Genomic DNA, 17,155 nt, shown 5'->3' with positions numbered 1-17,155 from the left:
TCAGTCGTGTCCGACTCTTTGCGACCCCATGAATCACAGCACACCAGGCCTCCCTGTCCGTCACCAACTCCCAGAGTTCAAACTCACGCCCATCGAGTCGGTGATGCCATCCAGCCATCTCATCCTCTGTCGTCCCCTTCTCCTCCTGCCCCTAATCCCTCCCAGTATCAGAGTCTTTTCCAGTGAGTCAATTCTTCGCATGAGGTGGCCAAAGTATTGGAGTTTCAGCTTTAGCATTATTCCCTCCAAAGAACACCCAGGACTGATCTCCTTTAGAATGCACTGGTTGGATCTCCTTGCAGTCCAAGGGACTCTCAAGAGTCTTCTCCAACACCACAGTTCAAAAGCATCAATTCTTTGGTGCTCAGCTTTCTTCACAGTCCAACTCTCACATCCATACATGACCAATGGAAAAACCATAGCCTTGACTAGACGGACCTTTGCTGGCAAAGTAATGTCTCTGCTTTTCAATGTGCTATCTAAGTTGGGCATAACTTTCCTTCCAAGGAGTAAGCGTCTTTTAATTTCATGGCTGCAATCACCATCTGCAGTGATGTTGGAGCCCCGAAAAATAAAGTCTGACACTGTTTCCACTGTTTCCCCATCTATTTCCCATGAAGTGATGGGACCAGATGCCATGATTTTCGTTTTCTGAATGTTGAGTTTTAAGCCAACCTTTTCACTCTCCTCTTTCACTTTCATCAAGAGGGTTTTTAGTTCCTCTTCACTTTCTGCCATAAGGGTGGTGTCATCTGCATATCTGAGGTTATGGATATTTCTCCCGGCAATCTTGATTCCAGCTTGTGCTTCTTCCAGCCCAGCATTTCTCATGATGTACTGTGCATATAAGTTAAATAAATAGGGTGACATGACCACTGGAAAAACCACAGCCTTGACTAGATGGACCTTTGTCGGCAAAGTAATGGCTCTGCTTTTTAATATGCTATTTAGGTTGGTCATAGCTTTTCTTCCAAGGAGCAAGCATCTTTTAATTTCATAGCTGCAGTCACCATCTGCAGTGATTCTGGAGCCCCAAAAAACAAAGTCTCTCACTGTTCCCATTGTTTCCCTATTTATTTGCCATGAAGTGATGAGACCGGATGCCATGATCTTCATTTTTTGAATGCTGAGTTTTAAGCCAGCTTTTTCACTCTCCTCTTTCACTTTCATCAAGAGGCTCTTTAATTCTTCTTCACTTTCTGCCATAAGGGTGGTGTCATCTGCATATGTGAGGTTATTGATATTTCTCCTGGCAATCTTGATTTGAGCCTGTGCTTCATCCAGCCCAGCATTTTGCATTATGTACTCTGCATATAAGTTAAATGAGCAAGGTGACAATACACAGCCTTTACATACTCCTTTTCCTATTTGGAACCAGTCTGTTGTTCCATGTCCAGATCTAACTGTTGCTTCCTGACCTGCATACTGATATCTCAGGAGGCAGGTAAGGTGGTCTGGTATTCCCATCTCTTTCAGAATTTTCCAGTTTGCTGTGATCTATACAAAGACTGTGGCATAATCAATAAAGCAGAAGCAGATGTTTTTCTGGTATTCTCTTGCTTTTTTGATGATCCAACGGATGTTGGCAATTTGATCTGGTTCCTCTGCCTTTTCTAAATCCAACTTGAACATCTGGAAGTTCACGGTTCACGTACTACTGAAGCCTGGCTTGGAGAATTTTGAGCTCTGCTTTTCTAGCATGTGAGATGAGTGCAACTGTGCGGTAGTTTGAACATTCTTTGCCATTGCCTTTTTTAGGATTCAAATGAAAACTGACCTTTTCCAGCTCTGGGGCCACTGCTGAGTTTCCCAAATTTGCTGGCATACTGAGTACAGCACTTTCACAGCATCATCTTTTAGGATTTGAAACAGCTCAACTGGAATTCCATCTATATGGAACTATCATATACATTAACAAAAAAATCCTAGGAGAACCGACTACAATTGCAGCCTGGCTTCCCATTCATTCCCATCATTATTATGATCAGTCAACAGGAACTGAGCACATACTGGGAATTTTAATACGATCTTGAGTAAATAAGATCCAGAGGTAATGCTTTTTTCCCCCCTGGTGAGAGAGGTTCACAATTTAATGAAGTATATGACCTATTTATATGTACTTAAACTGTTCTGCTGGGCTTCCTTGGTGGCTCAGACCTGCAATGAGGGAGACCTGGGTTTAGTCCCTGGGTTGGGAAGATCCCCTGAAGGAGGGCAACCAAAGCCAGTATTCTTGCCTGGAGAATCCTCATGGACAGAGGAGCCTGGTGGGCTACAGTCCATGGTGTCACAAAGAGTCAGACACAACTGAGCGACTAAGTGCAGCACAGCAAACTGTACTGCTACGAAATCTAATATGAAGTCCAAAAATGGGACTGATTTCTTGCCCAAGGCCTTAAAAGGACTGTAACCAGCTCCTTTTAACTTAAATGTTACCACTTTAGGGCTCCCTGATGGTACAGAAGAATCTGCCTGCCTACACAGGGTATACTTGTTCAATCCCTGGTCCAGAAAGATTCCATATGCCATGGAGCAACTAAGCCGGTGCACTGGAACTACTAAAGCCCGAGTGTCCTAGAGCCAGCAAGCCATAATCACTGAGCCCACATGCTGCCACTACTGAAGCCCGTGTGCCCAGAGCCCGTGCTCCACAACAGAAGGAGCTACTGCAACGAGACGCCCGTGCACCACAACTAGAGTGGCCCCCAAGCTCCGTGGCGAGAGAAAGACCACCTGCAGCAAAGAAGATCCAGTGCAGCCAAAAATACATAATTTAAGAAATAAATGTTATCACTTTAGCTTAACAATGAAGTATTAATATAAAACAAAACCAAGTATACTTGTTATATACTTAGTTAAATACTGGTTAAATTTACCGAAGATTCCTGTAGCAGTCTTTGGTAGATTTAACATTCGTTATTAACTTTCATGAGAGTGAAAGTGTTAGTTGCTCAGTCATGTCCAACTCTGTGAACCCATGGACTGCAGCCCACCAGGCTCCTCTCTCCCTGGGACTCTCCAGGCAAGAATACTTGAGTGGGTTGCCATTTCCTTCTCCAGGGGATCTTCCTATCCCAGGGATGAAACCCAGGTCTCCTGTATTTCAGGCAGATTCTTTATCATCTGAGCCATCAGGGAATCCCTTTGAATTTACATAGTATTAAAATATTATAGGTAATATGCCAACTTCAGAGTCCTCTAAATCTTTTGTCAGGAAGATAATGATAGCATCATAAACAGAACTAAAACCTGATATCACATATTACTAAAACTGACATTTACTTCCAAAAGGATTTGACCTATGGTAACTGAACTCTGAAAAAAGTGAGAAGACTAGCAGTTGGAGAAAAGTAGATCTGTCACATTACTTAGTCAATGGCAGTTCCAATGTAATTTAGCCTCAGTCTTTTTGCTGAAACGATCTAAATAACAAAAGATTCATAATAAAAATATATGGGGGAAAAAAAAGAAATGAGCTATTAAGCCATGAAAAGATATGGGGGAAGTTTAAATGCATAGTACTAAGAAAAAGAAGCCAATCTGAATGAAGCTACATACTGTATGATTCTAAATATGTGATGGCACCAGTCAGTAGCCATCACCAAAAACCTACGAACAATAAATGGTGAAGAGGGTGTGGAGAAAAGGGAACCCTCTTATACTGTTGGTGGGAATGTAAATTGATACAGCCACTATGGAGAACAGTACGGAAGTTCCTTAAAAAACTAAAACTAGGGATTTCCCTGGTGGTCTATGTGCTCCCCATGCAGGGGGCCCACAGTCAATCCTGGTCACAGAACTAGATCCCACATGCTGCAACTAAAGATCCCACACCAGGCACAGCCAAAATAAATGAAAAACTGTTTTGAAAAACCCTAAACAACAACAAAGAAAACTTCGTTTATAAATGGACCAAAGACCTTAACAAACATATCACCAAAGAAGATACACGGATGGGAAATAAGCATATGAAAAGATGCCTCACATTATATCTCATCAGAGAAATGAGACCACTACAGCCATATTAGAATAGCCAGAATCCAGAGTTCTGATGACTCCACATGCTGGTAAAGATGTGTATCAGCAGGATCTCTCATTAACTGCTGGTGCAAATATAAAATGATATAGTCACTTGGGAAGACAGTGTGGTGGTTTCTTACCAAATTAAGCAAACTTGTCACATACAGTCCAGCCACCGTGCTTCTCGGTATTTACTCAAAGGAGCTGAAAACTCCGCACAGAAGCACACACTCGGTTGTTTCCAGCAGCTTTGCTCATAACTGCCAAAACTGGGAAACAACCAATAAATAAAGTGTGATGCATGCAGACCACAGACTATTATTCAGCACTAAAAAGAAATGAGCTATCAAGCCATGGAAAGACAGGGAGAAAACTTAAATGCAATGCAGCCAACCTGAAAAGGCTACATACTGTATCATTCCAACTATGTGACATTCTAAAAAAGGCAAAACTGTGGAAACAGTAAAAACATCAGTAGTTGTTGGAGGGTAGTTGTGGGGAGGGATGAAAAAGCAGAGCACAGAGGATTTTCAGGGAAGTGAAAATACTGTGTATGCTGTCTTAATGACGGATACATGTCATTGGACATTTGTAAAAACCAACAGAAAATACAACACCAACAACAAATCCTAAGATAAACTATGGACTCTAGGTGATTATGATGTGTCAGTGTAGGTTCAGCCTTGGTAACCTACAAACGTACCATTCTAATACGTGATGTTTATTATAGGGGAAGCTTCGAAGGGGCAGGGGTAGAGAATAAGTGGGAAATCTCTGTATCTTCCTCTCTATTTTGCTGTGAACCTAAAACTGTTCTTTAAAAAATTAAATCTTAAAAAAAAAGTAGTTCATTAAAAAATGTTGGGGAAAGAGAGGCCTCTGAAATTACTTCCAAAAATTCACATGCATAAATCTTACCAACAGTCCACATTAGTTTAGAAGAATGAGTGATAACTACTATTTATTTAAAGTATATTGTGTGGTAGAAACTATACTAAGCATTTAATACCTCATTTAACCTTCAAAAAAAAATCCTCAGCATATGCAAAAATTGGGGTTCTAATATATAATCCTCCTAGAGAATCCTCCTCAGAGAGAAACTCTTCACACATAAACACCAACAGACTTAAGACTGATCAGAGCAGCAGTCTTTATAATAAAGGAAATACAAAGACAATTCAACTGTCCATACTCAAGTCAACATAGTGCATTCATAGAGCAGAAAAAACAGGATGAATAAAGCTGCACACAACAACATGAACGAATTTTAAAACATATAAAGATGTAAAAGTGAGCAAAAGAAAACCCCAGAATATAAAAATGGCATATTATACGTTAATATAAAAAACAGGTAAAAATAAGTAAAACACTGTATTACTATTAATATTATATTAATATTAATATACATTCATTGGTGGTAAAACTATAAATAAATGCAAGGAGTGATTATCACAAAATTCAGCATAATGACTCTTACCTCGAGGAGGGCCTTAAAAGGCACTGTAAATTTCTACTGACCTGGATGGCAGGTATAAGGATGGATCCTTCAATTATTATTATTGTTTAAATTACATAAATATTCATATGTGCTTCTTTGTATGTATATTTAGTAATTTTTTAAAACCCCTCTAGATTGGCATAACTTCAACTTTATAGATAAGGAAAGATTATATAAATTGTCCAAAGTTCATACCACCATTATAAGTTGCTGAATTGAAGCTTGAAAGTAAGTTTGCGAAATTTCAGAAGTTATGCCCTTTTTTCTATATAACTTCTGCTCTAGCTGCTGGACACTTATCTTGACACAACTATTAAGTGCTGTAACTTTGTGACTTAGGTGATTTAGGGGAAAAAAAAATCACTCATCTCTAATAAAATAATATACTAAGGGAAGTAAGATCCCACATGCAACACTGAGCAGCAGCCAAAAATATATAGATGCATGCAAATATAAAGCTAATGATCAACTGACAACAGGACGGCTGCTATTATCTTCCAGTGTCAAACACTGTTTGTTCCTCTTATAACAATTTTTCACACTTGCAAATACCTGGTCATAATTAAAGGTTCAGCTTTTCTCAAGCTAGTTGACCTATACCAGAATCAAATCAATTAAATGATGTTACATTAGCATCTAGTACTAAAACAATGATCTAATGATGCCAAGATTTTCAGTTTCTTCATTTATACATCAGCATTGTTAAAATGCAGAGAAGAGAACCTAAGGCATCCTGGAGGTCAAATCCTGAAGCTTCCACTTAAAAGCTGATTTTTTTTTTTTTACCTTTTTTTTTTGGCCATGCCACATGAGATGTGGGCTATTAGTTCCCCAATCAGGGATCGAACCAGCACCCCCGACATTGGAAATGGGGAGTTCTTAACCACTGGACTGCTGGGGAAGTCTTTAAGAGCTACTTTGACCTTGACCAAATTACTTTACCTCTTTGAGTCTGTTTTATATCTCACAAAATTTTTGCCAGAATTAAATGAGATAATATAGGATGTTAGGTCCTGTAGATAATATAGGACCTAAAAATTTTTTAGGTCACTGCATTGTATTTCAGAGAAGGAAATGGCAACCCACTCCAGTATTCTTGCCTGGAGACTCCCACAGACAGCAAAGCCTGTGTCCATAGGGTCACAAAGACTCGGACACGACCGAAGCAACTTAGCATGCGTGCATGCACTGTATTTCACAGATGCGCAACAAATGTTAATTTCCTTCCTTTATTCTAGGAACGGGAAAGAAAAAACAAAAAAATAAAATAGAGGAATCTTTAAAAACAATAGTTTTTTTTTTAGGGAAAAATAAGAACAATTTAGTGGTAAAAAAGATTTCTCTCAGAGTTCCCTGGTGGTACAGTGGATAAGAATCCGCCTGCCAATGCAGGGGACATGGGCTCGATCCCTGGTCCAAGAAGATTCCACATGCCACGGAGTAACCAAAGCCCGTGTGCCACAACTACTGAAGCCTGTGTGCCTAGCACCTATGCTCCACAACGAGAGAAGCCCCTGCAATGAAAAACTCACGCACTGCACCTAGAGAACAGCCCTGCTTGCCACAATTAGAGAGCCCACGTAGCAATGAAGACCCAGTACAACCAAAAAAAATTATAAATGTTAAAAAAAAAAAGATTTCCCTCCATTAGCTGCGATAATAAATATAAATAAAATTCAGTTCTCAAGATTTTATTTCCTCTACAGTCCTTTGATGAAGATGAGAACTTTAGAGTTATTAAAGATAGTATTCCCTTAGAGATATAAACGATTAAACCAAATTACTGTTTCTGATCTGCTACTTATTGTACTACGTAGAACCATTTTTTCAAATTATAAAACAACTCAGCAATATATCATGGTATAGGAAATGTAAACCCAATCTTTTACCTTTTGGACTCAGGAGGCTGTCTCTTCTTTATCATTTCACGGAACCTTGCGGCTGACTGTAAAATACACAAAACATAATACATGTAAAAATACTATCTTATTAAAAAAAAAAAAATACCGTAACTACATAGCTTACCTTCTAAAACATTTGAGTATCTGCTACTGTATGCACACTAAGCCAAGATCTATACAGGAAGTAAAGAACCTTGGGATGTGACAACTGCTCTTGGTAGCAGACATGAGACAAATACACTATCAATAATAAAGAGAAGTATATAATACTATCTAAAGTACTGACATTCTGATTCCTGGGACCAGGCTACTAACAAGTTGACATAAGCAAACATTTACTGAATATACTATTACAAATTTCCAAGTTCAACTTCCACTTCAGGCAATCCTTTGTGGGTGTTTTCCAGAAAAGTTACAGGTTATACTTCCATAAATCAATAGTAATTTCTGTTAACTAAAGTCAAAATCAGAGGTATTTTTGTCTCCATTTCTGATGAATTTTCAACTGTTAGTGAGTGACTCAGCAATTTAGTGCCTTATATTAACTCACCCTCCCTCCCCTCAAGATGCAAATACACAGTGAATATTTAGGAATCTGGTATGCCCAGAAACTACTTAATAAAGCCAAGGGTTTTAATGTATTTTGGGGTGAAACATATCACACCCTCCTGGACAGCTCTTCTCACACACATAGAAGCTTGACCGCAGTGTGAAGACCTTCAATGTCAATTATACCTTTAGTAATAATGATTAGAAAACATTAGCATACTTATGGCCATTAACCCTTAAAGCTTCCAATACTAACCATATTTTCCTCTATTCTTTATTTTGGCTGTGCCTCGAGGCGTGTGGGGTCTTAGCTCCCTGATCAGGGATAGAAAGGAGTGAGGGGAAGCTTCCAATTACAGCTTTAATACAACAGTTTAAAAAAAAAAAAGTCTTGGAATCAATAAAATACGGTAAACTGTATTAAGTGTAGATCTTGCTAATCTTACCCTCCCTCATTTGACACTATGAAACCTGATAATGAGTATTTTATGGACCTACTAGCAAGAGGAATAGTGTCTCAGTTTAGATTAGAAACTTCAAACAAACCTCAGACAACTGAAGAGAAGCAAAAAAGTGTGCATTTTCTGATATGTTCTTCAGTCTCTTCCTTTCGTATGGTGACAATTCTGAAAAATCATCCTATAAAATCACACCAAAAAGATTCTATTATTTACATAATCCACAGCAAAAATACCCCACGAAACTAGTTGTTGCATTCTCCACATGTATATGTTCCTTCAAATTGCACCTACTATGGTTATTTTATGTTGTATTACCAAACAGCACACAAACTTTGCTGCACTGGATACTGAGAGAAAGAGTTTGGGTCTGGGATAATTGCAGGATATATGCACAGCTTCCCAATTAAATAACAAGTGATCTGATATCAGAAGTCAAGTAGGACAGCCCAATAGCACATTACTTTTTACTGGCCCTTTCACAAACTGACCTTTTTATTAAGCAAAACAAGAAAGAACTCAAAAACAGAAATTTTTAAATTCACTGAGATGATTAAAGAAATTCAATAAAAAAGAGAATCACATGAGCAGAAAAGACAGTTTTAAACTAGAGAATCTTAGAGGTCCAATATCCAACTAATAGTTACTATAGGGCGGGGAAAGGAGCAGAGAAAATGGAGGAGAGAAAATCATTAGAGAAATAATACAAGAAAGCTTCTGAAAACAGAAGAAATGAGTTTCCAGATTAAAAGGGCCCAACGTGTATACCACACAATGAATGAAAACAAGACTCAAGCCCAGGCATATCATCACAAAATTTCTCAATACCTGAAGATGAGTGAAATAAAGAGAAGATCCCAAAAGTTTGCAGAGGGAAAAACAGACCACAAAGAACCAAGAATGATAACTTCACAATATCCAGGAAGCTAGAAGACAAAGGAAGAATATGTTAAAAATGTTAAGGAAAAATTATTTTCAACTTACAATTCTAAATCCAATAATGCCAACAATCAAATGTAAAGCATAAAGACTTTTTCAGACATGCAAACAATCTGTCGGGCTGCCCAGGTGGTGCGAGTGGTGAAGAATCCACCTACCAATGCAGCAGATGCAAGAGACCCAGGTTCAATCCTTGGGCTGGGAAGATCACCTGGAGAAGGAAAAGCCAACCCACTCCAGTATTCTTACCTGAAAAAATCCCCTGGACAGAGGAGCCTGGCAGGCTACAGTCCATGGGGTTGCAAAGAGTCAGACATGACTGAGCACTTACCAGCAGAAAACTATCTGTCATACACCAGCTTTCAGGAAGTTACTATAAGCTGCACTTCATCAAAATTAGACAATAAACCAAGAAAAAGAAAGACAGGATCCAGGCTACAGAAGTCCAACACAGGAGAGAGAAAAAAGAAATTTAAAGAAAAACAGTAAAGAGAAGGCCAAGAAAGAGAAAATGGTCCAGAATGATGGAGGGTACCAGAAAACATTTCATGAATTATATACATACATACACACACACACACCAAAGAAGGCGATGGCACCCCACTCCAGTACTCTTGCCTAGAAAATCCCACGGACGGAGGAGCCTGGTAGGCTGCAGTCCATGGAGTCTCGAAGAGTCGGACACGACTGAGCGACTTCCCTTTCACTTTTCACTTTCCTGCATTGGAGAAGGAAATGGCAACCCACTCCAGTGTTCTTGCCTGGAGAATCCCAGGGATGGAGGAGCCTGGTGGGCTGCTGACTATGGGGTTGCACAGAGTCGGACACGACTGAAGTGACTTAGCAGTAGCAGCATACATACACACATATATATAATATATATAAAGCCATTAGAATTCATCGATTTATACTGAGAAAAATTTTACACCTGAGGTAAAGCTTGGACTATATGTAACACGGAAGGTAAAACATGGGAAGGAGGAGGAGACAGCACATGTGTAAACTTAATCTTCTACAGTAAGTCAATAGGCGATGTGGGGGAAAAACGCTAAAATGGCCTAAAGTCTAATTTGTCTGTTGAGCAGTGATCACAAATAGGTATATAACAGAAAATTGCTGGCTGTTTTGATTTGGTTCTGTGTATACATACATGTGTGTGCATATGGAATTGAGGCTTCCCCACTGGTTCAGTGGTAAAGAATCCACCTGCAATGCAGAAGAGGCGGGTTCAATTCCTGGGTCAGGAAGATGCCCTGGAGAAGGAAACGGCAACCCACTCCAGTATTCTTGCCTGGGAAATCCCCTGGACAGAGGAGCCTGGTGGGCTACAGTCCATGGGGTCACAAAGAGCTGGACACGACACCGTGACTAAACCACCACCACATATGGAATTACCTTTGTGTGAAACTAAGATCATGGCATCCAGTCCCAATACTTCATGGCAAACAGATGGTGAAAAAAGTGGAAACAGTGACAGATTTTATTTTCTTGGGCTCTAAAATCACTGTGGATGGTGACTATAACCATGAAATTAAAAGATGCTTGCTCCTTGGAAGAAAGCTATGACAAACCTAGACATAGTATTAAAAAGCAGAGACATCACTTTGCCAACAAAGGTCCATACAGTAAAAGCTATGGTTTTTCCAGTAGTCATGTACAGATGTAAGAGTAGGACCATAAAGAAGGCTGAGTGCTAAAAACTTGATGCTTTCAAACTGTGATGCTGGAGAAGACTCTTGAGAGTTCTTTGGACTGCAAGGAGATCAATCCAGTCCATCCTGAAAGAAATCAACTCTGAATATTCACTGGAAGGACTGATGCTGAAGCTCCAATACTTTGGCCACCTGATGCAAAGAGCTGACTCACTGGAAAAGACCCAGATTATGGGAAAGACTGAAGGCAGGAGGAGAAGCAGGCAGAGGAGAATGAGATGGTTAAATAGCATCACTGACTCAATGGACATGAGTCTGAGCAAACTTCAGGAGACAGTTAAGGACACAGAATCCTAGCATGCTGCAGTTCATGGGGCTGCAAAGAGTTGGACATGAACAACCGAACAACAACAAATATATATACACACACAGAATTATGACTTACTAGGACCTAAACAAGTATGTACAAGTATCAGTGTGACCAAAATGAAGAATCTTCTCACACACATCATAGTGACAGCAAAGGTGAATGGTTATTTCGTCACTGCCTTGAACAATGCCTCTCAGAGGAAAACATTACCACCATCATCAGACTTCCTAAGAATCTATCTTAAAACGCTGCATTTGGAGATCAAAGGAACAAAATTTAAATGATTCTAATTACCACAGGAAAAAATAAGAAAATTTATTAAGAAAAATAAGACTTTTTTCGAGGTATGCATCGTTCAAACTATTCTCACCCATTATCTGCCCCTCCAGGACTTGCAACATCAAAGACCAAGCAAAGAATACCAAAGTGGGTTCTCAAAGTAAATATATATTATAAGAAATAGAAATGTTTTTAACCCCATTAATGTTTTATCTTCAGAGACATTTGAGCAGTTACTGCATATATAAAATAAGAGGGAAAATGCTACCTTTAGAAAACAAAAGAAAAATAACTTGAATTAAAAATGTCCTGATGCCAAAAATTTACCAGCTGTATGAACACATATATAATGTTCTCCAAATGACAAAAGTGTAGAGATGGAAAACAAATCAGTGGTTGCCAGGGGTTAAGGCTGGCGGGAAGGAGTGCCGTGGCCTTAACTATAAAGGGGTAGTCTAAAGGAGATCTTTGCAGAGATGGAACAGTTCTGTATCACGATTGTGGTGGTGGTTACATGAATCTACACATGTGATAAAATGATACAGAACAGGACACACACCTAGCATCTGTATGAATTTCCTGGTTTTGATACTGCAATGTAGTTATTTAACATGTGCTCACTGGGGGAAATCTCCTGGTTGCCTAGTGCTTAGGACTCTGCACTGTCACTGCTCTGGTTCAATTCATGGCCAGGGAACTAAGATGCGACAAGCTGTGTGGCACAGCCAAAAAAGTTAACTAACTGATCAAAAATAAAATAAGATGTACTCATTGGGGAAAAACTGGGTGAAGGGTAAATGAAACCACTCTGTACTATTTTTGCAAATTCCTATGAATCTGTTAAGCACTTCGAAATAAAAATTTTAAGAAATATATGTTGCTCAGCTAACATCATACTTAACAGTGAAAGACTGAAAGCTTTTCCCCTAAACTCAGGAACAAGATAAATATGTCTGCTCTCACCACTTCTATTCAACACTGTACTGGAAGTTCTAGCCAGGGGAATTAGGCAAAAAAGGAAATAAAAGACATCCAGATTGAAAAGGAAGAAATGTAACCATCTTTACTGCCAATGACATGATCTTATCTGTAGAAAATCTTAAAAAGAATCCACACACAAAAAAATGAGAGTAAACAATTTCAGCAAAGTTGTAAGATCAGATCAGATCAGATCAGTCGCTCAGTCGTGTCCGATTCTTTGCAACCCCATGAATCACACATCAATATATAAAAATAAGCTGTGTTTCTGTACATTAGCAATGAACAATCAGAAAATGAAATTAAGAAACAAATACCATAATAGTATCAAAAAGAATAATATATTTAGGGGACTTCACTGGTGGTCCAGCGGTTGGGTGTCTGCCTGCCAAAGGGACGTGGGTTCCAGCCCTCATCCAGGAAGATCCCACAGGCTGCAGGGCAACTGAGCCCTCAAGACACAACAAAGGAAGCCACTGCAATGAGAAGCCACAGCTATACACAGCCAACAAAGTCCCCGTGCAGCCACAAATACATAGAAAAACTGTTTGAAAAAGAACATACTTTGACACAAATTTAACCAAAGAAGACTTGTGCACAGAAAATTATAAAACATTGAAAGAAATTAAAGAAAATCTAAATAAGTGGAAAGACAGCTCATGTTCATAGACTGAAATACATAATATTTTTTAAATGGCAGTATTCCCCAAATTGATCTATAGATTCAGTACAATCTCTTGTCAAAATTTTAAATGTCAGTTTTGCAAATATGGATAAGCTGATCCTAAAATTCATACGGAATTGAAAGGAACCCATAACAACCAAACAATCTTGAAAACAAGACTCACACTTCCTGGTTTCAAAACTTAGTACAAAGCTACAGTACTTTGGCCACCTGATGCAAAGAGCTGACTCACTGGAAAAGACCCTGATGCTGGGAAAGATTGAGGGCAAGAGGAGAAGGGGGTGACAGATAATGAGAAGTTGGATGGCATCACTGACTCAATGGACATGAGTCTGAGCGAACTCTGGGAGAAAGTATTGGACAGAGAAGCCTGGTGTGCTGCAGTTCATGGGGTTGCAAAGAGTCAGACACGACTTAGTGACTAAAGAACAACATTAACAGCATTTAAAAGAGTGTGATACTGGCATTCAGATAGGCAGATAGATCAACTGAATAAATCTGAGTCTAGAAATAAATCTATACACCTATGGTGAATTTATTTTCATTAAGGAAGTCCAGACCATTCAGTGGGAAAGAAGAGTTTTGACAACAGATTGCTCTAGGACAAATGTGTATCCACATGCAAAAGTATGAATTTGGATCCTTATCTCATGTGATATACAAAAATTAACTCAAAATGGATCAAAGACTTAAATTTAAAAGCCAGACTACAAAACTCTCAGAAGAAAATATACGTTTTAATCTCTATAAACCTGGATTTGCCAATGGTTTCTTAGATATGACATCAAAGCATCAGTAACAAAAGAAAAAATAAACTGGACTCAAATTAAAACTACTGATAACATTTTTAACAATTAAATTTAAGGACTTCCCTGGCGGTCCAGGGTTGGGAGTCTGTCTGCCAGTACAGGGGACATGGGTTCGATCCCTAGTTCAAGAGGATCCCACATGCCATGGAGTAACCAGATCTATGCAACACAACTACCGAGCCAAGTGTCACAACTACTGAAGCCTGTGTGCCTAGAGCCGATGCCCCACAAGAGAAACCACAATGAGAAGCCCACACACAACAAAGAGTAGTCCCCATGTGCCATAACCAGAGAAAGCCCACGTACAGCAATGAAGACCAAAAACGCATAGAGCAGCCAAAAATAAAAATAAATTTTTTAAATTTAAATTCAAATTCAAAACATTTGTACAAAGGACACTGTCAAGAAAGTGAAAACAAAGTCCCAGAATGGGAGAAAATATTTGCAAATAATATACCTAGTAAAGATCCAGTGTCCAGAATATATAAAGAACTCTTACAATTCAACAATAAAAAGAGAGAGAAAAAAAGGACAACTTAATTCTTTTTTAATTTTTTAATTGAAGGATAATTGCTTTACAGAATTTTGTGGTTTCCTGCCATACATCAACAATAATCAGCCATAGGTACATCCACGTCCCCTCCCTCTTGAACCTCCCTCCCACCTCCCTCCCATCCCACCCTTCAGCCTGTCACAGAGTCCGTTTGCCTTCCCTGAGTCACACAGCAAATTCCCATTGGCTATCTTTTTTACTTATGGTATTGTAAATTTCCATGTTGCTCTTTCCATACATCTCACCTTCTCCCTCCTCCCCTCCCTCAACGTCCATAGGTCTGTTTTCTCTGTTCCTCCATTGCTGCCTGAAAATAAATTCATCAGTGCCATCTTGCTAGATTCCATATATAGGCATCAGTATGCTATGTTATGCTATGCTAAGTCACTTCAGTCATGTTCTACTCTGTGTGACCCCATAGACGGCAGCCCACCAGGCTCCCCCATCCCTGGGATTCTCCAGACAAGAACACTGGAGTGGGTTGCCATTTCCTTCTCCAATGCAGGAAAGTGAAAAGTGAAAGTGAAGTTGCTCAGTCGTGTCCGACTCTTAGCGACCACATGGACTGCAGCCCACCAGGCTCCTCTGTCCATGGGATTTTCTAGGCAAGAGTACTGGAGTGGGGTGCCATTGCCTTCTCCGAGGCATCAGTATACAATATTTGTATTTCTCTGTTTTTTTGTTTTTTTTTTTTGTATTTCTCTTTCTGACTTACTTCACTCTGTATAATAGGTTCTAGGTTCATCCACCTCTTTAGACCTGACTCAAATGTGCACGACCTAATTTGTTAAATAGGCAAATGACTTAAATAGACATTTCTCCAAAGTACAAATTGCAAGTATGCACATGTAAAGATGTTCAACATCATTAGTCATTAGAAAAATGCAAATCAAAACCACAATGAGATACCACTTCATATCCACTAGTAAGGCTATAACCAAAATAGTTAAGGACTTTACGTTAAGTGAATTAACGGTCACAAAAAGACAAACATTGTATGCTTCCACTTATACATGGTACCTACAGTAGTCAAATCCATAGAGACAGAAAGTAGACTGGTTAGGGGCTGAAGAGCTGGAGAATGAGGAGTTTTTTAATGGGTATGGGCATGTGTGCTAAGTCACTTCAGTCGTGTCCGACTCTTTGCGACATTATGGACTGTAGCCCACCAGGCTCCTCTTGTCCCTGGGGATTCCCCAGGCAAGAATACTGGAATGGGTTGCCATGCTCTTCTCCAGGGGATCTTCCCAACCCAGGGATCAAACCTGCGTTTCTTACGTCTCCTGCATTGGCAGGCAGGTTCTTTGCCACTAGTGGCACCTGGGAAACCCTTATGGGTATAGTTTCAGTTCTGCAAGATGAAGAGTTCTGGTTTTACAACTATATACATTTACATAACACTACTGAACTGTACACTTAAAAATGGCAAAGAGGTAAATTTTACATTGCACATTTTACTTCAATTAAAAATTTTAAATGTTACAAAAGACATAAGTATTGCTGAGGGTATACAGAGATTGGATTTTTTTATATATATACATTGCTATTGGTTATGTAAAAATGGGGCAGTCACTTTGGAAAACAATTTGACAATGCCTCAAAAAGCTAAACACAGTTACCCTATTTTGCTCCAAGGTGTGTGTGCGCACCCAAGAGAATGGAAAACATCACATAAAATCTCACAAGTAAATGCTCATGGCAGCATTATTCTTAACAGCAAAAAAAAAAAAAAGTGAAAACTCAAATGTCCATCAACTGATGAATGCATAAACAAAATGTGGTATATCCATACAATGGAATAGTATTTAGCCATGAAAGGAAATGAAGTACCAATACATGCTACATGAATGAATCCTGAAAACATGCTAAATGTAAGAAGCCAGACCAAAAAAGCCATATATTGTATAATTCCATTTCTATGAAATGTCCAGAATAGGCAAATATATAGAGACAGAAAGTAGATAAGCGATTTTCCAAGGCTGAGAGAGGGAGGGGAAGGGTTTATAATCACTACTGACAGGTATGCAGTTTCTTTTTGGAGTGATAAAAATTTATGAAATTGGATAGTGATGATGGCTATACAGCTTCATGTATATATACAAAAAACACTGAATTATACACTTTAGTATATGTTATGTGAATTCTGTCTTAATAAAAAAATAAATATATGCTTCATGTATATATACAAAAAACACTGAATTATACACTTTAGTATATGTTATGTGAATTCTGTCTTAATAAAGAAATAAATATATGCTTGATGACAGAAACCGGATATTCACATAGTCTCAAAGTACCTTCCTCAAAGCATTCAGTAATTACCAAGGGAAAAGTACTAAGCTTACACTGGGAAACCCTGGCAGACACCACTGTAGCAGTGATGAAGGTCAACATCACCAGTAAAGTACCAACAACATCATGTACACTCTGATATGATACACTGAGGAGGGCACCTTCACTTCTG

General features: G+C 39.0%; 1 protein-coding gene across 7 annotated transcripts in view; it reads right to left on the bottom strand.

Moving 5' to 3' along the window:
* WDR76 (WD repeat domain 76) overlaps positions 1 to 17,155 on the bottom strand; it is a 54,528-nt gene that overhangs the window by 32,049 nt on the left and 5,324 nt on the right. For all 7 annotated transcript variants that reach the window (XM_061395070.1, XM_061395071.1, XM_061395066.1 and 4 more), the window contains 2 exons: positions 8,515 to 8,607; positions 7,408 to 7,463 (listed from right to left, as the gene is read on the bottom strand). In XM_061395070.1, coding sequence (XP_061251054.1) covers positions 7,408 to 7,463; positions 8,515 to 8,607 — 149 coding nt within the window. The remainder of the gene's footprint in view (positions 1 to 7,407; positions 7,464 to 8,514; positions 8,608 to 17,155) is intronic.

This window comes from Bos javanicus, chromosome 21 (genome assembly GCF_032452875.1).
Source record: "Bos javanicus breed banteng chromosome 21, ARS-OSU_banteng_1.0, whole genome shotgun sequence".
NCBI classification, from domain to species: Eukaryota; Metazoa; Chordata; class Mammalia; order Artiodactyla; family Bovidae; genus Bos; species Bos javanicus.
The sequence above is the reverse complement of the archived record's forward strand: the minus strand, read 5'-3'. Positions and strand labels throughout refer to the sequence as shown.